The sequence below is a fragment of the Artemia franciscana genome, chromosome 1 (genome assembly GCF_032884065.1).
Source record: "Artemia franciscana chromosome 1, ASM3288406v1, whole genome shotgun sequence".
Lineage (NCBI taxonomy): Eukaryota > Metazoa > Arthropoda > Branchiopoda > Anostraca > Artemiidae > Artemia > Artemia franciscana.
In genome coordinates, this window is record NC_088863.1 from 46,728,147 (window position 1) to 46,751,346 (window position 23,200).

The 23,200-nt window shown below is 35.4% G+C and overlaps 1 protein-coding gene across 6 annotated transcripts in view; it reads left to right on the forward strand.

The window, feature by feature from the left end:
- LOC136030619 (G protein-activated inward rectifier potassium channel 4-like) overlaps positions 1-23,200 on the forward strand; it is a 92,125-nt gene that overhangs the window by 56,873 nt on the left and 12,052 nt on the right. For all 6 annotated transcript variants that reach the window (XM_065709693.1, XM_065709688.1, XM_065709697.1 and 3 more), the window contains exons 2-4: positions 233-494; positions 18,495-18,676; positions 21,578-21,805. In XM_065709693.1, the coding sequence (XP_065565765.1) occupies positions 233-494; positions 18,495-18,676; positions 21,578-21,805 (672 nt within the window). The remainder of the gene's footprint in view (positions 1-232; positions 495-18,494; positions 18,677-21,577; positions 21,806-23,200) is intronic.

Sequence of the window (23,200 nt, forward strand, 5' to 3'; positions counted from 1 at the left end):
CCATTTCAATGATCCTTTTAGCTTTTATTTATTGTTTTAAGCAGATATGGTTCTTTTGATAATATGACAATGGTGCCAAATTTTTTTATATGTTCTGCTGAAACAACTTGACAGCCTGGCCTAGGAGACGTTACAAAGAATGTTGTTAATTTGCTAGTTTTTCAAAATATGATTCATGGGCTTTCCCAATACTTGTGTGAACTTTCTTCTGATGGTAAATTTTTATTTGCAGATACTGACGGTAAAACATAGCTGGAGTATGGACGTTCGCTTGGTTTCCAAAAACGGAGAATGTAACATAAGTAACGCAAATCTAACCCAAAATTCTCGCCTTCTTTCTGACCTTTTCACCACACTAGTAGACGCAAGGTGGAGATGGATCGTCTTAATCATTGTTATTACGTTCTGGAGTAGTTGGTTATTCTTCGCAATTTTTTGGTATATCATTTGCTATGCTCATGGAGATTTTGAGATTGATAATCTTCCCCATGGCCGTAAGTAGTAATAGTTTCGAAATTATTTTATTGTTTAATTTCGTCTCTAGGATAAAAGTAATGACACCAGGTCAAGCATTGCACACTTAACTGTTAAAAAAAATTAAAATAAATAAATATTAAAAAATATTAAACAAATAAAAAAATTATCAAACAAAATAAAAAATTATTAAAATGAAATATAAAATAAAAATAAATAAATATCAAAAATATATTAATAAAATGTTAAAATAGATAAAGAATGCTTTTCTGGTATATCATTTGCTATGCTCATGGGGATTTTGAAATTGATAATCTTCCCAATGGCCGTAAATAGTAACAGTTTTGAAATTGTTTTTATTGTTTAATTTTGTCTCTAGGATAAATGTAATGACATCATGTCAAGCACACAGAAAAAGAAATTTGAACACTTAAAAAAAAATAAAAAGGTAAAAAACTAAAAAGATAAATTTAAAGATAAAAAGATAGAAATAAATAAAATAAAAATAAAAGGTAAAAGTAATTAAATAAAAGGTAAAAAAATGTTAAAATAAATAAAGAAAGTTTGCAGCAAACGAAATTTCTTAGATTGAAGTAAGATACGAGATTATGTGAAAAGAGGTTAAGGTTAAGTGCAACATCAAAGAATCGCCCAATTTCCCCATTATATAAGCTTTTAGTTTGTGTGGTAAAACTATTCAGAATTGACTTGGTGATCTTGCCATAACTTGTAAACCTTGGATAAGAAATCCAAATCAATAACAGAAAACTAAAGGCCAACTTTCACTTTCGTGGAAGTCTTGGAAAAAAAAATTTAACCCCTCCCGCTTTGTATCAGAAATAAGAATGTTCAGGTTTACTGAAACTTAAATCAGTAGTAAGTGTGAATTTTGTTTTTTTAATCAAACAGAGTAAAAACAATGCAATAGAAAGATAGGGTGCAAAGAAAATTTCGAAAGCGGATATAAATTCAAATTCATTCAAATTCATTTAAATTCAAAAATTCCAATTCCATAAATTCAAAAGGAGAGCCTACGAATGTCAGTCAAATAAGTTAAAACAGTTCGTGGTACCGAACTGTAAGTAAGAAGTGACCGGCTCAATGGTTACCAAAACTCTAAAAAACGGAATTTAAATACCAATAGTTACATCAAAAGAATTGTATTTTAATACCGATTTTAAATATAAGTATCATCAAGTTTAGTCTTACCCTTCAAAAGTTACGAGCCCGATAAAAATTTGCCTTATTATAAAGAAATAGGGAGAAATACCCCCTAAAATTCACCCAAACTTAACAAAAATCACACCATCAGATTCAGCGTATTGGAGAACTCCACCGTAGAAGTTTCAAGCTCCTATCTACAACAAGAGCTAAGAGCTCATATGGCACTTGTGACGAGGTATGAAGAGCTGAGAGCCAAGAGATCATATGGTATAAGCTTAAAAAAATTCTATGGATCAACAGATTGATTTAAAAGGAAAATAAGAGGCTTAATGCCGGTCAGGATTTAAAATAAGAGCTCTGAGTCACGATGTCCTTCTAACTATCAAAATTCATTAAGATCCGATCACCCACTCGTATGTTATAAATACCTAATTTTTTCTAATTTTTCCTCTTCCTTTAGCCCTCCAGATGGTCAAATCTGGGAAAACGACTTTATCAAGTAAATTTGTGCAGTTCCCTGACACGCCTACCAATTTTCATCGTCCTAGCACGTCCAGAAGCACCACACTCGCCAAATCACTGAACCCCTCCCCCCCAACTCCCCCAAAAAGAGCGAATCAAGTACGGTTCCGTCAATCACGTATCAAGGACATTTGCATATTCTATCCACCAAGCTTCATCCCGATTACTCCACTAAAAGTGTTTTCCAAGATTTCCCCCTCCAACTCCCCCCAATGTCAAAAGATCTGGTTGGGATTTGACATGAGAACTCTGAGAAATGAATTCCTTCTAAATATCAAATTTCAATAAGATCCGATCACCTATTCGTAAGATAAAAATATCCCAATTTTCACGTTTCCCAAGAATTCTGATTTCCCCCTCCTATCCCCCAGTGTCACAGGATCTGGCCAGAATTAAATATTAGAGCTTTAAAGCACAAAACCCCTCTAAATATCAAATTTCATTAAGATCTGGTCACCCATTCGTAAGTTACAAATACCTCAATTTTCAAAATTATTCCCCCCCCCCAACTCCACCAAAGAGAGTAGATCCGGTCCGGTTATGTCAGTCACGTATCTTAGACAGGTTTTTATTCTTCCCATCCAGTTTCATCCTGATCTCACCGCTTTAAGTAGTTTCGAAGATTTCCGGTACCCCCCAACTGCCCCCCCCCCCAATTACGCTCGATCCGGTTGAGGTTTAAAATAAGAGATCTGAGTTACGAGGTCCTTCAAAATATGAAATTTCATTAAGATTCGATCACTCCTTCGTAAGTTGAAAATACGTCATTTTTTCAAATTTTACAGAATTAACCCCCTCCCCCAATAGAGCGGATCCGTTCCAACTATGTAAATCACGTATCTAAGACTTCTGCTTATTTTTCCCACCAAGTTTCATCCCGATCCCTCCAATCTAAGCGTTCTCCATCATTTTAGGTTCCCCCACCTCAAACTCCCCCCAATGTTACCATATCCGGTCGTGACTTAAAATAAGAGCTTTGTGACACGATATCCTTCTAAATATCAAATTTCATTGAGATCCGATCACCCGTTTGTAAGTTAAAAATACCTCATTTTTTCTAATTTTTCAGAATTAACCCCCCTCCCCCCAAGTACCCCAAAAAGAGCGGATCCGTTCCGGCTATTTCAATCACGTATCTAGGACTTGTGCTTATTTTTCCCACCAAGTTTCATCCCGATCCCTCCACTCTAAGTGGAGATTTTAGGTTTCCCCCTCCCAACTCCCCCCAATATCACCAGATCCGGTCGGGATTTAAAATAACAGCTCTAAGACACGATATCCTTTCAAACATAAAATTTCATTAAGATCTGATCGACCGTTCGTAAGTTAAAAATACTTCAATTTTTCTATTTTTTCCAAATTAACGGGCCCCCCACTCCCCCCCCCCCAGATGGTCAAATCGGAAAACGAAAATCGGGAAAAAAAGAATTTTTCTAATTTAATCTGGTCCGGTCCCTGATACGCCTGCCAAATTTCATCGTCCTAGCTTACCAGGAAGTGCCTAAAGTAGCAAAACCGGGACCGACAGACCGACAGAATTTGCGATTGCTATAAGTCACTTGGTTTATACCAAGTGCCATAAAAATGCGGAATTATGTATTTTACAGATCACGGATGCGTGTTTATTTGTTTTTTTATTATTATTTTATAGAATAGAAGTGTTACAAAGAGTCAAACTCTAGCGTTTATGACCCTTTCTCACAACTCTAGTTTTTAAAACAATAAAAGACTTTAGCGTAAAGAGCGGGATGTTGAGGAGGGACAGCCCCTTTCATATACGGAATAATTTCTGTTCGTTTCAAGTTTTAATGTCAGTCCTTACTTTCAGTTGAAAAAACATGTTCTTTTATTTAATCAATATGAAAGCACAAAGAAAAATCTACTAAATATATAAATCCTAACAAATTTTAGAATTCAGAATAATAAAAACAGTTATTAAAGATAAAATCAATTTAAAAAAATTGGATATATTGGGGGGGGGGACGAGGCAAAACAATCTGAAAAGAAATTAAGCATGAATTCTGGAAATAAAGAACTAGTCTATTAGTAAACGAGTCAGTCTTCCCGACGTGAAACAAACAGTGGTGAATTATTGTATGTTTCTCCAGACAAAATCCCTCAAAACATTATTTTGTTTTCGTTTTTGTGTCGTAAATTTCGATAATCGCCAATAGTGTTATTATATAAATTGTCACCATTGTCTGTCGCCATTGTCATTGTCAAGTGTCACCATTATTTGTCATTGACGCTATCATTGAATAAAATGTGATTGTTCCTATTTGTTTTTGAATAAATTGCTATAATATATCTGTGCCATCAGACTAGTGATTTTCGTTTATATATCCTTATAAGAACTGTCATTTTTTTTCTGTTGGTAGACCAGTAATTATATTTAAGTGATATTACAAAACGGACACTGTTTTTATGTTATTCGTTGTTTCCATTTATTATTAACTTATCCCCTTCTCATTCCCCAAAGAAGTTTTTTTTTACCCAAAGCATTTTAAAACTACAAAAGAAAACACTTTCCACACCCCTACAAAAAATTCCTGAAAAGTTCCATTCAAACCCCCAGGAGTGAGACAAGACATGAGGCGTGAGAAAAATTGTGTAAAACCCATTACTTTGAATCAGAACTGCTGGTTAAATAAAATATCTTTAATTTATATACAAAAATCTCTGACACTCAGGCATTAAAAAACGAAAGAAAAAGACATACACCCCCTCTGATTACAGGAAACCAAGCTACACTGAAGGAAAAATATACGAGAGCAAGGTAATAAAACTTTTCATTGTTTTAAAACAGTACCATCGACGGGGGGGGGCAAGGGAAGTGAGTTTTTCATAGGCCCCCCTCCCCTAAATTTTTAATAATGCTTTTATGGTAGGCCTTTTCGTTGAAATGTGCATTTTCAGTGAATTCAGCGTTTTCAACAAACAATCAGCACTGGTAATTTAATCGCGAAAGAACCATGCATATGCCAAGATATGAAATTTATCACATGAGTCATTGGCTCACGTTTTTACGGTTTTTAGGGCAGTTAATGCTGTAGCACGTATGGCCTGGAGCTCTACAACTAACACAAAAAGGACTGTTCTTACACGGGGATTTAAATTTATACTTACGGTCCTTAGCTCCGCATTTTGAGCGCAGGTGTTTGTGCAGTTTGCTGCACGGTGGCCAGTCATATGGCAGTTAAAGCATCGACGAGGCAAAAACACAAACTCCTGGGTGGCAATTTGCCCATAGCCGATTTTCACTGATTCTTGAAGGAACTGATCTAAGTCTTTTCTTGATTTGAAATACGCTTTGAATGTGCGTGACGCACCACACTTAACTGTTTTGATACATTTTGGGATTAATTCCTTCATTGACGAGTAGACTAGTTCGTCCGGTACTTGTTTAATAACAGCAACAAAAGCAGGCTCCTTAAGTGAAGGAGCCTGTTAGAGTGGCTCCCGGAGCCTTCATTTAGAGTGGGATCAGAACACTTTGCCTTTTCAACAATTAGACTAGCGGTTTCTTTAGATGAGACGACTAGTTTCCATCCATTCTTGCCACGGCGTAGCTCAGACACATCGCTGCCAGGGCTATCACAACGACCGTCTATAGATGCTTATCGCTCAGTTGGGCCTTTAGGCTCTTTTGGAAGTTTTTTTTTCGTATTACAGCATAAGAGGGTTTAGGCATTGAGTCATGATTTTGGGGCAAGACCAGTGACGGGTCAGAGAAGCTACTTGAAGGGTGAGATATGTTTGCCAGAGCGCTGTCCAATTTACGCAATAACTCATTGATCTTGGATACAACTGTGGTATTTACAGCCTCTCCTATAGTTGGGACTTCACATGGACTAAGAATAACAAATTTTTGGATTTTTAGGTTTTGCTTGGCAACAGCAACTACAGTTTTACACATGTTAAGAACATTATCTTCATCTTTAGAGTGAGTCACCATTCGGGTTGTAACACTTAGTTCGGCATAAAGAACTTTCTTTGCTTGGATGATGGTATCCATGATGGTTAGGCAAGATTAACTCTTGCCCAACTCCATCAGTTAGGGATCGGCTTAAAAAATTCAAAACAGGATTCAAAATTAATTTGTCTTCCATTTTACACTGACCAAATGCTTTCTAAAATTAACCTGCCTCAATCCTCTACTCCACCTTCCCTCTCTTTTATTTTCTTTTTGTTTCTCCTCCCTCTATACCCTCTCATCAGTTCTCATAATACCTCTCATCAGTTCGTCAAAAAGAACTTTCTTTACTTGGATGATGGTATCGCGATCAAAATAAGCGACAGCTGCCTTTTGGATTAACTCTTGCCTAACTCCATCAGTTAGAGATCGGCTTAATAAGTTCAAAACAGGATTCAAAATTAATTTGTCTTCCATTTTACACTGACCAAATGCTTTCTAAAATTAACCTGCCTCACTCCTTTACTCCACCTTCCCTTTCTTTTCCTTTTCTTTCCTCTCCCTCTCGCCTTACATTCAATTTAAGTCCACAGAATATCAAATATGTGAAATCAATAGATGTTGACACCTTGATAAACCGTCACACAAGTTTTAACTAAAACTGGTATTTTGCCAAATACTACGAGATCTAGCAAGTGGGATTAAAATTTATACCTCAGACTATCAGGTATGTGAAAATGAAAAATAATCCGATTAGTTTAGATGTTGACACCATGAAAGCTAGCTCAGTACTGAAAGCTAGTTAAGTACTGATCATGTATCTACGACATTTATAAGCGTTTTCCAAGATTTCCAGTTTCCCCCTCCATCTTCCCACAATGTCGAAATATCTGTTCGGGATTTGAAATAAGAGCTCTGAGACATGAGTTCCTTCTAAATATCAAATTTCATTAAATGGAGCATCTAAGACATAAGATTCTTCTATATATCAACTTTCATCAAGATCTGATCACCTATTCGTAAGATACCTCGATTTTCACGTTTTCCAAGAATTCCGGCTTCCCCTTCAACTCCCTTCAATGTCACCGAATCTGGTTGGGATTTAAAATGAAAGCTCTAAAGCACAAGATTCATCTAGATATCAAATTTCATTAAGATCTGATAACCCGTTCGTAAGTTATAATTACCTCATTTTTTCTAATTTTTCCGAATTACTCCCCCTCCCCAACTCCACCAAAGAGAGCGGATCCGGTCTGGTTATGTCAGTCACCTATCTTGGACTTGTGCTTATTCTTTCCACCAAGTTTCATCCTGATCTCTCCGCTTTAAGCATTTTCCAAGATTTACGCCCCCCCCCCCCCTAATGACACTGGATTCAGTCGGAATTTAAAATAAGAGATCTGAGGTTTGAGGTTCTTCTAAATATGAAATTTAATTAAGATACGAACACACTTTCGTAAGTCACAAATACCTCATTTTTTCTATTTTTTTAGAATTAAACCTCCCCCCCAACTCCCCCAAAGAGAGCAGACCGTTCCGGTTATGTCAATCCCGTATCTAGGACTTGTACTTATTTTACCACCAAGTTTCATCCCCGATCCCTGCCCTCTAAGCATTTTTCAAGCTTTTAGGTTCCGCCCCCCCCCAACTTCCTCTTCACCGGATCCGGTCGGGAGCTCTGAGAAATGATATCCTTCCGAACATCAAATTTCATTAAGACCCGATCACTCCTTCTTAAGATAAAAATACCTCATTTTTCTTATTTTTCAGAATTAACCCCCCCCAAAAAAAAAAAAACTCCCCCAGAGAGATCGGATCCATTCCGGTTATGTCAATCACGTATCTAGGACTTGTGCTTATTTTTCCCACCAGCTGATCCCTCCACTCTAAGCGTTTTCTAATATTTTAGGTTCTTCCCCCTCAATTTCCCCCAATGTCACCGGATCCAGTCGGTATTTAAAACAAGATCTCTGAGACGCGATATCCTTCCAAACTTCAAATTTCATTAAGATCCGATCACTCTTTCGTAAGTTAAAAATACCTCATTTTTTCAAATTTTTCAGAATTAACCCCCCCCCCTCCAACTCCCCCAAACAGAGCAGATCCGTTCCGACTATGTCAATACCGTATCTAGGACTTCTGTTTATTTTTCCCGCCATGTTTCATCATGATCCCTCCACTCTAAGCGTTTTCCGAGATTTTAGGTTCCTCCCCCTCCAACTCCCCGCAATTTCATCGGATCTGGTCGGGATTTAATATAAGAGCTCTGAGACATGATATCCTTCCAAACATCAAATTACATTAAGATCACATCACCCGTTCGTAAGTTAAAAATACTTCCTTTTTTGTATTGTTTCCGAATTAACCAGCCCCCTACTCCACCCACTCCAGACGGTCAAATCGGGAAAATGACTATTTCTGTACTAATCTAGTCCAGTCCCTGATACGCCTGCCAAATTTCATCGTCCTAGCTTACCTGGAAGTGCCTAAAGTAGCAAAACGGAGACAGAGCGACAGAATTTGCGATCGCTATATGACACTTGGTTAATACCAAGTGCCATAAAAAATTTTGGTGAACTCTGGTGTTTTTGAACTCTTCAAGTAAGATCATAAAAATGTTGTACCTTTATATGTTCCATCACACCTACATATTACCACACATTATCCCTGTTACTCCTGGGACCATACATTACCCGATTTTGCTCACACCTACTTCAACAAATGGCATAAAGGCAGCCATAAAAGTTTAGAAGCGAAAGTTTGGTGGTCTACACTTAAGAGTATCAATGGAAACTAAATAGAGGAAGGGTGCCTCAAAAGTGTTTCCAGGTGAGTCTGATGTGTAGAAAAGTGATTAATACTAGAAAATATTTCACATTTGTTTTAAACATAGCATTTTTTTTTTCGTGGAAGGAAAGGAGAGTCACCTCGCCATGGTGTCTCTTTCACTCTTACTCACTTTTTTATTCAAGTCCATTCCTCCTGATTGAACGTCTTGGGTCACTCCTTTTGTTACGTATGAAGGTAGATTTCGATGTAAATATCTGTCATGCGCAGTTTTCAGCATTACAACTTTTACTCTAGTTTCATCCGTTAAAGTTAGCTTTTATGTTCCAGAAAGAAGCTCGTCCATCCTATTGCATGCTTCGATTTTTGTGACTATTTGTGTAACAATTTTCAAAGACATAACTGTTTATATCAAGACATTTTGTGACAATTTTCAAAGGCATAACTATTCATATCAACCCATTTCCTAGTTAATAAAAGGTACAATAGAGGTCTTTCTACAAGAACATTTTTAAGATTTTCTTTAAAACTTTTTTTGTGGTTTTTAAGTCTCATTGAATCTTAGTTTTCTAAGATTCATTCTTTTGTAATTTTAAGACTTTTATTTGTCATTTGTCATTTTAAGATATTCTTAAGACTTTTTTTTCCGTTTTTGGTCATCACCGGAAGTGTAATTCCTAAAAGTTTTGAAAGCGTGTCAGACAACCTTTCAGTTTTAATATATTCGAAAGGTGTCATCTCTATTTTTCGATAAATCTGAAAGTAGGAACATTTAAACTTCACCAACAACCTTTCGCAATAGATTATATTACTCCAACACTTTTTCCTATTTTATTGCAATATATTTTGTCACCACTCTGTGTTCCTTATCTCATCATTTGTTAAGTTCTGTTCACACTCTCTTGAGTCCTTTCAAGCAAATAAAAGTTTGTAAAGTAAATATTGTGTGATGATCTTTCATGCGCAAATCCTGTCAGTCAACCTACAATACTAGCTGCATCTATAAAAGCTAGCTTTTAAGTTCCGAAAAATATATTCGCTTCACGTGTGCTTTGGCACTTGTCATTTTAACCAATGTTAACCCTCTCTGTCTTCCATGCTGAATGGTTTTTCAGAGTTCACTTACACACTTTTGAGTCCTGACATTTTGTCAAGCGAATAAACCTTTAGCAAATAAATTTTGATTACAAAATAATTTTTTTACCAAGTGAATTACCATTTTTTTTTTACCAAGAATTGCCAAGTAAATTTTGATCCACCACGCTCACTTCGTTAGATTCAAACTATTACAGCGATTTCATCTATAAAAGCTAACTTTTAAGTTCTGAAATAGCGACAGTTCGCTCCATAGCATGCTTCACCACTTTTCAAGTTTTCAAAACGAATACAAAAAATATCAGTTTTTTATGTAATTATAAATTAAATCATGAATTTTCATGAATTATCAAGCTCCATTCACATTCTGTTGAGTCTTATCAAGCGAATAAAACTTTATCACGTAAATATATTCCGATGACCTATCATGCGTGGTTCCTGACAGTCTTACTATCATACTGGTTGTATCTATAAAAACTTAAAATCCGAAAATAGGATGACCCATTCCAAATGTTTGCTTTAACACTTATCTTTCCAACCAAAACGGAGATATAGATCTTAAGCTTTATCAACAGCTTCTCATAACGGATTATATCAATCGAACGCTTTACCTTAATTTATTATAACGTATTTTATTCCATTTATGTCCCACGCTGTTTAATCTGTTAAGCTTCGCTCATATTGTCTTGAGTTCAGAACGTTTGTCAAGCTAATAAAACTTTTCAAGTAAATTTTTCTTCAAAGGCTTGTGTTTATGGTTAAAAATAAAACTCTCTAACACCATCTTGCAAATTTCTCAGAAAACACTGTTTTTTTTTAAAGTAACCAACTAATATCTTAAAAATGTAATCGGTGAATATTTGATTAATTGAATGTATAATATTTACGTAGGTTTCCTATCGTTTCTAGGAAAGATTTCTCGAAAAACATTGCAATGATTCTCAGCATCTTTCAAACCTTTAACATGAACTTAAAATTATCAAAAACATTTTGTGTGCAATATTATTCTATATTTTTACCTTTTTAGGTCCTGAAAATGGTCTCTAAAAAGCCCCACTCCCCTGAAATTCTTCTTGTTCCTCGTGGTTTGGGATCCCTTCACTGAAATTTTCTGATGGTCAGCTAACCAATCATGCGCAATTTCTTTAGTTCGAATATATTTTTTAAATTCTCAGGAGAATACGGAAATAGGGGAAGCTTAAGATAAAATCAGTCATTGGTGTTGTAACCTAATCATACTTGACTGGAATATTGTATAAGGCAGACACTGTAAAATACAAAATATAAAAACTTGTAAGATGACGCACCAAGAACTTGCAACGTTAACATTTAGCAAAAGTTGCCAACTAACAAAAACAGAGTACTTTAATAAGAATACCACTATCTTGGAGGTTCATGGAATATGTTTAATCCAAACATCACACGACTGTCTCTAATACTCCGACTAAAGGTGACATAAGAGAGAACACCCAAAATACTTTTTGACATATCAATATCAGCAAAGAACCAGAAACTCCAAAATTTACACGAAGTCGAAATGCAGTTACAAGATTAAGGGAACCTAAGAAATTATTGTCGAAACTGCAGGAAGGAGACATAAGGATTTAAGAGATTAGCTTGGGACTAAGTCAAAATGACCCGTATGTTTGAAATGTCTAATCACAACCGGCCTTTTACCCCCCCCCCCTTGACTTTTTCTCTCAAATCTACTTTTTAAAACAGAAAAACTTTAGCGTAAAGAGCGTTGCGTTGAGGAGGGAACAGCCCCTTTCATATACGGAGTAATTTCTGTTCGTTTTAAGTTTTAATGTCGCTCCTTACTTTCTGTTAAAAAAAAACTTGTTTTATTTTTATTTAATTTATAGTTTTTGAATTAATTTAAACTTAGTTTTTGAATTATAGCATGTCTTGGTTTTGGCTCTCCGCACATGAATACTTAGAACAAAATTTGCATATTTTTTGTTTTTTTTTGCTAAATGGCTTTTTCTTAGTTTTGATCAGACGATTTTGAGAAAAGAGAAGTGGGAGAGGAGGCCTAGCTGCTCTTCAATCTTTTGGCTACTTAAAAAGGCAACTAGAACTTTTAATTTTCCTACGAACATTTTTATTAATAAAAAACATACGTAACTTCCAAATTAACTTTCGTAACGAACCTCTATATTCCTATATTTTTACTACATACCCCTCTTTAATTCCTTACTCTTTACACTAAAGCTTAAATTTTGTTCCAATACTTTAAAAATGACCCCTGAATCACAAAGGCCGTAGAAGAAATAGTTGAAATTACCAAAAATACTTTAGCCTAAAGAACAGGTATTTAGGAGGAGATGAGCCCCTCATATGCGTAATAATTTTTGTTCGTTTTGTTTTAATGCTGCTCCTTACTTTCAATTAAAGCAATTTTTCATATTTATCTTTTCATTGTCTTTTGTTTTAAGTAATATTAGAAAATCCTGCGCACCCTTCATGAAAATTTTCTCCTCCCATGACAAATTCCCCCATGGAAAGATCCTTCCACGTAGCCCCTTCCCCTCAACCCCCTCCCTAACCAGGAAAAAAATTCTCCTGAAATCGTCTGTACACTTCCCAATAACCATTACTGTATTTAAACACTGGTCAAAGTTTGTAAATTGCAGCCCCTTCCCCGGGGACTGTGAGGGAGTAAGTCGTCCCCAAAGACATAGTTATTATGTTTTTCGACTATGCTGAACAAAATGGCTATCGCAGAATTTTGAATCCTTGACTTTGGGTAAAAAAATGGGCATGTAAGAGGGTCTAGGTGCCCTCCAAATTGTTTGGCCACTTAAAAAGGACACTAGAACTTTTAACTTCCGTTAGAATGAGCCCTCTCGCAACATTCTAGGAGCACGGGGTCGATACGATCACCCCTGGGTGATCGTAATAAACATCACCCCTGGGTGATCGTAAAAAACACGCACCCGTGATCGGGCTTCTGGCAAAAAATACGATATTCCACATTTTTGCAGAGAGGAGCTTGAAAATTCTGCAATAGGGTTTTCTGATACGCTGAAGGCGATGAAGATTTTATGACTTTTAGGGGGTGTTTCCCCCTATTTTCCAAAATAAGGCCAATTTTCTCAGGCTCTTATCTTCTCATAGGTAAGACTAAATTTCATGAAACTTATATATTTAAAATCAGCATAGAAATTCGATTCTTTTGAAGTATCTATTAGTATCAAAATCCCGTTTTTTAAAGTTTCGTTTACTATTGAGCCGGGTCGCTCCTTACCTCAGTTCACGAACTGTTTGATTTGATACGACACGAGAAATATCAAACAGTTCGTGGTAACGAACTGTAGTAAGGAGCGACCCGGCTCAATAGTAACCGAAACTCTAAAAAATGGAATTTTGATACCCATAGTTACATCAAAAGAATCGCATTGCAATGCTGATTTTAAATATATAAGTTTCATCAAGTTCAGTTATACCCATCAAAAGTTACGGGCCTGAGAAAATTTGCCTCATTTTAGAAAATGGGGGAAAACACCCCCTAAAAGTCATACAATCTTAACGAAAATCACACCATCAGATTCAGCGTATCAGAGAACTTCAAGTAGAAGTTTCAAGCTCCTATCTACAAAAATGTGGAATTTCACATTTTTTTTGACAGAAGACAGATCACGGATGCGTGTTTATTTGTTTTTTGTTTTGTTTTTTTGTTTGTTTTTTCCCCAGGGGTGATCGTATCGACTGATTAGTCCTAGAATGTCGCGAGAGGGCTCATTCTAACGGAAATTAAAAGTTCTAGTGCCCTTTTTAAGTGACCAAAAAAACTGGAGGGCACCTAGGCCCCCTCCCACACTCATTCTTTCCCAAAAGTCACCGGATCAAAATTCTGAGATAGCCATTTTATTCACCATAGTCGAAAAACCATAATAACCATGTCTTTAGGGACGACTTACTCCCCCGCACCCCGTGGGAGGGGCTGCAAGTTACAAACTTTGACCTGTGTTTGCATATAGTAATGGTTACTGGGAAGTGTACAGACGTTTTCAGGGGGATTTTTTTTTTGTTTAAGGGGGAGATTTGAGGGGGGTTACGTGGGAGAATATTTCCATAAAGAAACTTGTCACGGGGGAAGAGAATTTGAATAAAGGGGACACAGGATTTTCTAGTATTATTTGAAAAAAAAACAATGAAAAAATAACTATGAAAAGTTTTTCTACTGAAAGTAAGGAGCAGCATTAAAACTTAAAACGAACAATAATTATTACGCATATGAGGGGCTTACCCCGTCGTTATACCTCACTCTTTACGCTAAAGTATTTTAATTAATTTCAACTATTTATTCTACGGCCTTTGTGATTCAGAGCTCATTCTTAAGGAATTGGGAAAAAATTTAAGCTTTAGGGTAAAGAGCTCATACACGCAATAAAAAATACGAATATAGAAGTTGGTTACGTAAATTAATTCGTAAGTTAAGTATATTTTTTACCAATGAAAACGTTTGTAAAAAATTAAAAGTTGAAGTTGCTTTTTTAAGTAATCAAAAAATTGGTGGGCAACTAGGCCTCCTCCTTCACTCCTTTTTTCTCAAAATCTTCCGATTAATTGCAATTAATTAATATGTGAATTTCGTTTTAATTATTTATGTGCGGAGAGCCAAGATCAAAACATGAATTGATTGAAAAACGTCCAGAAATTAAATAAAAAAACCAAGTTTTTTTAAATGAAAGTAAGGAGCAACATCAAAACTTAAAACGAACAGAAATAACTCCGTACATGAAAGGGGCTTTTCCTCCTCAACGCCCCGCTCTTTACACTAAAGTTTCTTACTGTTTTAAAAATAGAGTTAAGAGAAAGAGTCAAACTTTAGCGTAAAGAGCGAGGCGTTGAGGGGGAAAAGCCCCTTTCATATACGGAGTAATTTCTGTTCGTTTTAAGTTTTAATGTTGCTCCTTACTTTCATTTAAAAAAACTTGTTTTTTTTTATTTAATTTAGTGTTTCATTAGTTCCTCTTGAGTTTCATTTATTATTTCTTTTAAAGTTGATGCCGATACAGAAGTTGGAGTTGATGGTGCTAGGCTGGATTTTCCCTTAGTTTTAGTGGGTAGTGATAAGTAGGTTTTACTTAGAGTCTTGAAAATATCAGGGGATAAGCGCTACTCTTCAAAAGCCTTATTTACATCTTTATCTGTCCTCACAGAAGGTTCTTTAAATTGGTCATCAGTTGCGGATAGGTGCTTCAGCTATATTATGCTCAAAGTGTCTACCATAGCAAAAGACTAGATATCTAGCTTGATTTTTCTAGTCTTTGGTGGTTTTAATAACTACTGATGGCCATAAAAGGTATACCTGAAATGAAGCTAGGACAAGATTTAACGGTTTGTATTTTGCCATTTTACGATCTTCAATCACAATGGGGTGGGGGACATTACAAGTAACAAATTTCAACAACAAAATGTTCCAATTTGCTGCCCCAAAAGTACTCACGTTTGTAATATGTGCTTGGTTATTCACGCAAGTTCATCAAATCAAACAGTTGGTGGTAACGAACTGTAGTAAAGACCGACCCGGCTCAATAGTAACCAAAACTCTAAAAAGTTGAATTTTGATATCAATAGCTACATCAAAAGAATCGCATTTTAATGCTGATTTTAAATATATAAGTTTCATCAAGTTTAGTCTTACCCATCAAAAGTTACGAGCCTGAGAAAATTTGCATTATTTAAGAAAATACGGGGAAACACCCCCTAAAAGTCCTAAAATCTTAACGAAAATGACACCATCAGATTCAGCGTATCAGAGAACAAAACTGTAGAAGTTTCAAGCTCCTATTTACAAGAATGTGGAATTTTGTATTTTTTGCCAGAAGACAAATCACGGGTGCGTGTTTATTTGTTTTTTTTTTCTTTCTTTCTTTTCCCCAGGGGTCATCGTATCGACCAAGTGGTCCTAGAATATCGCAAGAGGGCTTATTCTAACGGAAATGAAAAGTTCTAGTGCCCTTTTTAAGTGACCAAAAAATTGGAGGGCATCTAGGCCCCCTCCCACGCTCATTTTTTCCCAAAGTCAACGGATCAAAATTTTGAGATAGCCATTTTGTTCAGCATAGTCGAAAACCATAATAACTATGTCTTTGGGGATGACTTACTCCCCCACAATCCCTGGGGGAGGGGCTGCAAGTTACAAACTTTGACCAGTGTTTACATATAGTAATGGTTATTGGGAAGTGTACAGACGTTTTCAGGGGGGATTTTATTTTGTTTGGGGGTGGGGCTGAGGGGAGGGAGCTATGTTGGAGGATCTTTCCTTGGAGGAATCTGTCATGGGGGAAGAAAAATTCAATGAAAAGGGCGCAGGATTTTCTAGCATTACTATAAGAAAACAATGAAAAATAAACATAAAAACGTTTTTTCAAATGAAAGGAAGGAGTAGCATTGAAACTTAAAACGAACAGAGATTATTATGCATATGAGGGGTTCTAAAAATACTTTAACATAAAGAGCGAGGTATTTAGGAGGAGATAAATACCTCGCTCTTTATGCTAAAGTATTTTTAGTAATTTCAACTATTTATTCTACGGCCTTTCTGATTCAGGGGTCATTCTTAAAGAATTGGGACAAAACTTACGATTTAGCGTAAAGAGCGAGGTATTAACGAGGGTACAAACCCCCTCGTATACATAATAAAAATATAAGATTATGAAAGTTTGTTACGTAAGTTAATTCTTAAGTTACGTATATTTTTTACTAATAAAAACATTCGTTAAAAATTAAAAGCTCTAGTTGCCATTTTAAGTAACCGAAAAATTGGAGGGCAACTAGACCTCCTTCTCCACCCCTTATTTCTCAAAATCGTGTGATCAAAACTAAGAGAAAGCCATTTAGCCAAAAAAAGAATTAATATACAAATTTCATTTTTATAATTTATGTGCGGAGAGCCAAAACCAAACATGCATTAATTCAAAAACGTTCAGAAATTAAATAAAAAAAAACTCATTTTTTAGCTGAAAGTAAGGAGCGACATTAAAACTTAAAACGAACAGAAATTACTCCGCTTATGAAATGGGTTGTCCCCTCCGCAATCCCTCGCTCTTTACGCTAAAGTTTGACTCTTTGCCACAATTCTACTTTTTAAAACAATTAAAAGCTACAGCGTAAAGAGCGAGGGATTGCGGAGGGGACAACCCATTTCATATACGGAGTAATTTCTGTTCGTTTTAAGTTTTAATGTCGCTCCTTACTTTCAGCTAAAAAAATTAGTTTTTTTTATTTAATTTTCAGCAAGGACTATATCCGATTCAATTGAAAACTGGTTTAGCTCTTCACTCTTTGAACTCTGACAGTGAACTGTATTTGGTTGCAACAAACATTTTTTTGTTTGTTGAACTTTGTCAGATGTCTGTTGAGTGATTTTTTTTTCGAGAGAGTAATAGGAAGATGGTCTTGGGTCTTCGACTCACTGCTGATGGAGCTCACTTTCCATAGTTTAGTTTTTTTTCAGGAACTTTTTTTGAAGAAATGAGTCTACTATTAAAAAAAAAAAAGAAAGGAACAATGATCGAGAATAGAACTTTTTAAGGCCAACAGAAATACTGAACGAACAAAACATATATTTTGGGAAGACAACCACCTCCTACCTCAGCGTTATGAGAGAAAATTAGAAGTAAACACGTTCACATTATCTGAACGGAAATGTGTACGAGACATTCCGGATACAAACAAACTTATGAAAACAATCAACATAGAAAGCCACAAAAATTAGGAGAGTTGAAAAAATCTGAAAACCAAAGAAAACGGATGACCATCAAGAGTAACAAATAAATATAATCCAAAATTAGCAGGATTAAAAATTTAATTCTCCCAAAAAAACAATATCAAAAGTGAGCCACTCACAGATATATACGATTATCATAATCCAATAGTGCTCGCTCAATAGTAAATAAGAAACTGATTAAATAGTAATAATTAAATAGTATAAATAGTATAAGTAAATAGTAATAAGAAACGGATAATAGTAAATAAGAAACTGGTAAATCTAATTTTTAAAATAATTATTTAGTATAGGGCTAGTAGCATATCTTTTTGCTGATTTTGTTTGTTTCTCCTCGTTGTTTGGTTTTTAGATTGTTTTTAGTTTTTCCAATTTTTTTATGGTGGCTTTCCACGTTGCTTGTTTCTATCAGTTTGTTTTTATCCGAGTTGTTTCATAATCTTTGTTCAGATAATGTGAACATGTTTACTTTTAAATTTCTCTTATAACGCTGAAAAGGACAGCGGTTGCCCTCCCGAAATACTCTTATTATCAGTCCATCATCTTTGTTGGCCTTAAAAACCCTATTCTCAGTCTGCATTTTTACAGTTTATTTTTGCTATAGCTGGCCAATATGATTTATAAAATTTTCTTGTTTTTTTTCTTCTTTTTTCAATATTTGGAAAGTCAGATAGTCTACTTTGTAATAAAAGTATCCCTCTTCATGAAATCTTTGTATCCCTTTTGTAATCTTTGTATCCCTCTTTATGAAAAATTTGAAGAAGAATATCCCTTTATTGAGGTTCCTGATTTTTATTTTAGCTCGGCAGAAAAGTGGTGAATTCATCCCTTGCGTCGGCGAAATGTACAGCTTCACCTCGGCCGTCCTTCTCAGCATCGAAGCACAACAAACAAGTGGGTTTGGAGGGAAAAGACCAACTGAGCACTGCCTTGACGGAATATATCTTTTCTTCATTCAGATCATCTTTGGTTTAATTCTTGAGGTATTTTTTTATGTCAAATAATATAGGAAGTAAAAAAGTTATATGTTTGGCTTAAGAGTTTTCAAAGACAGAGACAAGTATGGGTCTAAAAAGTTGATTTTGTAAAAATGCTAGGTAGTTGATGTAGTAGTGCATGTGGTGAAGTTCCACATCAGCTGCCACATCAACATCCTGGTAGTGCACTGGTAAGTCAGTTTGTAATACCGGTAGGACGAAAATATCAGAAGCCTAAATGGTATCTTCTCTTGTGAAACTAACATTTGCAACAGGCTTCCAGGCGTTTCCCAAAAACACTACAGGATCACATCCCTATCTGTTGAATGTGTGCCAAAGGCTATTGGTACTTAGCAAGACCGTATCCAGGGGGAGGGGGGTTAAGGGGTTTGACTCCCTCCATAAATGTTTGTTGGACTCGAAAAAAAGTAACAAAAAGTAAATATAAACCAATTTTTGTTGCGTTTTTTAAATTTTTTAGTAAACCCCTTCCAAAAAAATCTTCCGTAGAATCCCTCCCCCCGAAAAAAAATCCTGGATACTTCCCTGGTACTTATCATCTCACCTAGAGGCAAAAATTTGAACAATTAAAAGTTCTTTTTTGGTACTTGAGAGCCATAGTATACCAAGCCCCATCTTAATTGGTATCGATGTTTGTCCGTACTGTCGAACCCCAAAAGCCAATGCTTCAATTTGGCATTACTGACAAATATATAGATCGGTTACATCTAGAGTTTAGTATATATTCCAATGAAGAGCGAATACTTCGGTCTAAAAAAAAATTGTAATTATTTTTGGTTTATGATCAAACGGTTCGTGGTAATGAACTGTAGTAAGGAGCGACCCGGCTCAATAGTAGCCGAAACTTTTGATACTAATAGTTACACAAAAAAATTGCATTTTAATGCTGATTTTAAATATATAACTTTCATCAAGATTAGTCTTACCTATCAAAAGTTACGAGCCAGAGAACATTTGCCTCATTTTAGAAAAAGAGGAAAACACCCCTAAAAGTCATAAAATCTTAACGAAAATCACACCACCAGATTCAGCGTATCAGAGAACCTAATTGTAAAAGTTTCAAGCTCCTATCTACAAAAATGTGGAATTTCGCATTTTTTGCCAGAAGAAAAATCACGGATGCGTGTTTATTTGTTTTTTTGTATTTTTGTTTTTTTTTTGTTTTTTTTTCCCAGGGGTGATCGTATCGACCCAGTGGTCCTAGAATGTCACGAGAGGGCTCATTCTAACGGAAATTAAAAGTTCCAGTGTCCTTTTTTAGTGACCTAAAAATCGGAGGCCACCTAGGCCCCCCCACGCTCATTTTCTCCCCAAAGTCACCGGATCAAAATTCTGAGATAGCCATTCTATTCACCATAATCGAAAAACCTAATAACTATGTCTTTGGGGACGACTTATTCCCCGCAGTCCCCGTGGGAGGGGTTGCAAGTTACAAACTTTGACCTGTGTTGACATATAGTAATGGTTACTGGGAAGTGTACAGACGTTTTCAGGGGGATTTTTTTGTTTTGGGAGGGAGATTTGAGGTGGGGAGGAGGGTTACGTGGAAGGATCTTTCCATGGAAAAACTTCTCATGGGGGAAGAGACTTTCAATGTAGGGCACGCAAGATTTTTTTGCATTATTAAAAAAAAACAATGAAAAAATAAATATGAAAAGTTTTTTTCTACTGAAAGTGAGGAACAGCATTAAAACGTAAAACGAGCAGAAATTATTGCGCATAAGAGGGGTTTACCTCCTCGTAATACCTCGCTCTTTACGCTAAAGTATTTTTAGTAATTTCAACTATTTATTCTACGGCCTTTGTAATTCAAGGGTCATTCTTAAGGAATTGGGACAGAATTTAAGCTTTAGTGTAAAGAGCGAGATATCGACGAGGGGTGAACTCATATACGCAATAAAAGCATACGAATATAGAAGTTCGTTACGTAAGTTAATTCGTAAATTACGTATATTTTTCACTAATGAAAATGCTCGTAAGAAAATTAAAAGTTCTAGTTACCTTTTTAAGTAATCAAAAAATTGGAGGGCAACAAGGCTTCCTCCCTCTCTCCTTTTTTCTCAAAATCTTCCGATCAAAACTATGAGAAAGCCATTTAGCCAAAAAAAAAATTATATGCAAATTTCGTTTAATTATTTATGTGCGGAGAGCCAAGATCAAAACATGCATGAACAGAAATTACTCCGTATATGAAAGGGGCTTTTCCTCCTCGACAACCCGCTCTTTACGCTAAAGTTTTTTACTGTTTTAAGAAGTAGAGTTAAGAGAAAGAGTCAAACTTTAGCATAAAGAGCGGGGCGTTGAGGAGGAAAAGTCCCTTTCATATACGGAGTAATTTCTGTTCGTTTTAAGTTTTAATGTCGCTCCTTACTTGTATTTAAAAAACTTTTTTTATATATAATTTACTGAAAAGCACAGCATGTACTTTTTTTCTTTTTTTTTTACAAATTTTTTAAGCAAGAGGGGAAAACTACTTTAAAAAAAATACGAAGAAGTTGTGAATTAAATAAAAATATGAGAAAATTATAAGAAATATTGTAGAAGCTTTGATAGCTCAGGGGAGCAGGCCTAACGACCCCTGCGCACGTACCGTAGGTTTTTAAGGGCCAAGTCTGTCCTAACACATTAGCACAGATTCCACATTGCATCAAACAAACTTTTGAAGCACATCAAAACGCGGTTGGTTCTCCTTTGTTCCTGAGTCTTTTTAAAGCCAATTAAAATGATTTCAGTTCAAGCAAGTTAAATGTCAAGTAAGCAAAAAGAACGGAAAATTTTCACAAAATTTCAACAAGCCAAACCTCTGTTTCTTTATGGTAGAAACTTTGAGCCTTACTTGACTCAATGCTGACAAATAAGATCTTTCACCATTTTTTCTTTATGCAGGCTTTCTTAGTGGGTGTGGTGATCGCCAAGCTAGCTCGGCCAAAAATGAGATCACAAACAGTTCTTTTCAGTAAGAAAGCTGCAATATGCATGAGAGACGGAAATCTATGTATCATGTTTCGTGTTGCTGACATAAGAAGGTCCATGATTGTAGATGCTAAGGTTAGAGGAGAATTAGTACGGACAAGGACAACCATAGAAGGGGAGCAAATTACATATTGTCAGCAGGTAATATATGACACAATTAATTACATTTGTTAATATGTATATACGTGGTTATAAATTATATATCTATTCTCGTTTCAGTTAAGTCGACTGTATTATAAGCTTCTGAAGCTTGATTAGCCTTAGTCCAGAATCTCATTTGTAAGGATAAAACTGGCAATAAAAAAGAAACTGTTGTTATGCAACATCATCACAGTATATGCTATTTATATTCCAGAATCCAATAGAGAACATGAGCTTCAGTGCTCCATTTAAATGGGGAGACAGACATATCGTACATTGTTTAAATAGGAGTCATATAAAAATAGTAGATTCATTTGAGTCAAGGACCAAAGGAATTCCCTTGATCCTGCTCCTCCATTATTTTGTCTTTCCTTTTAAAGAAAGGCGGGAACATACTCTATGTTGAAATTAGTCAAAAAGACTAATTGGGCAACTTAGATGTCTAAAAGAAACATATGTCAAGTAAGTATTCCAGGGGGCTTATGTTACCACCTGCTCCCCGCCCCACAACGCAAAAATTATAGATTGTCAGCAGGTAATATATGACACAATTAATTACATTTGTTAATATGTATATAAGTGGTTATAAATTATATATCTATTATATTTTATTAGAAGTATTTCTATTATAGTATTTCTATTATATTTATTTTATACTCTATGTTGAAATTAGTCAAAAAGACTAATTGGGCAACTTAGATGTCTAAAGGAAAACATATGTCCAAGTAAGTATTCCAGGGGGCTTATGTTACCACCTGCTCCCCGCCCCACAACGCACAAATTATAGATTGTCAGCAGGTAATATATGACACAATTAATTACATTTGTTAATATGTATATACGTGGTTATAAATTATATATCTATTATATTTTATTAGAAGTATTTCTATTATAGTATTTCTATTATATTCATTTTATACTCTATGTTGAAATTAGTCAAAAAGACTAATTGGGCAACTTAGATGTCTAAAAGAAAACATATGTCCAAGTAAGTATTCCAGGGGGCTTATGTTACCACCTGCTCCCCGCCCCACAGCGCACAAATTATAGATTGTCAGCGGGTAATATATGACACAATTAATTACATTTGTTAATATGTATATACGTGGTTATAAATTATATATCTATTATATTTTATTAGAAGTATTTCTATTATAGTATTTCTATTATATTTATTTTATACTCTATGTTGAAATTAGTCAAAAAGACTAATTGGGCAACTTAGATGTCTAAAAGAAAACATATGTCCAAGTAAGTATTCCAGGGGGCTTATGTTACCACCTGCTCCCCGCCCCACAACGCGCAAATTATAGATTGTCAGCAGGTAATATATGACACAATTAATTACATTTGTTAATATGTATATACGTGGTTATAAATTATATATCTATTATA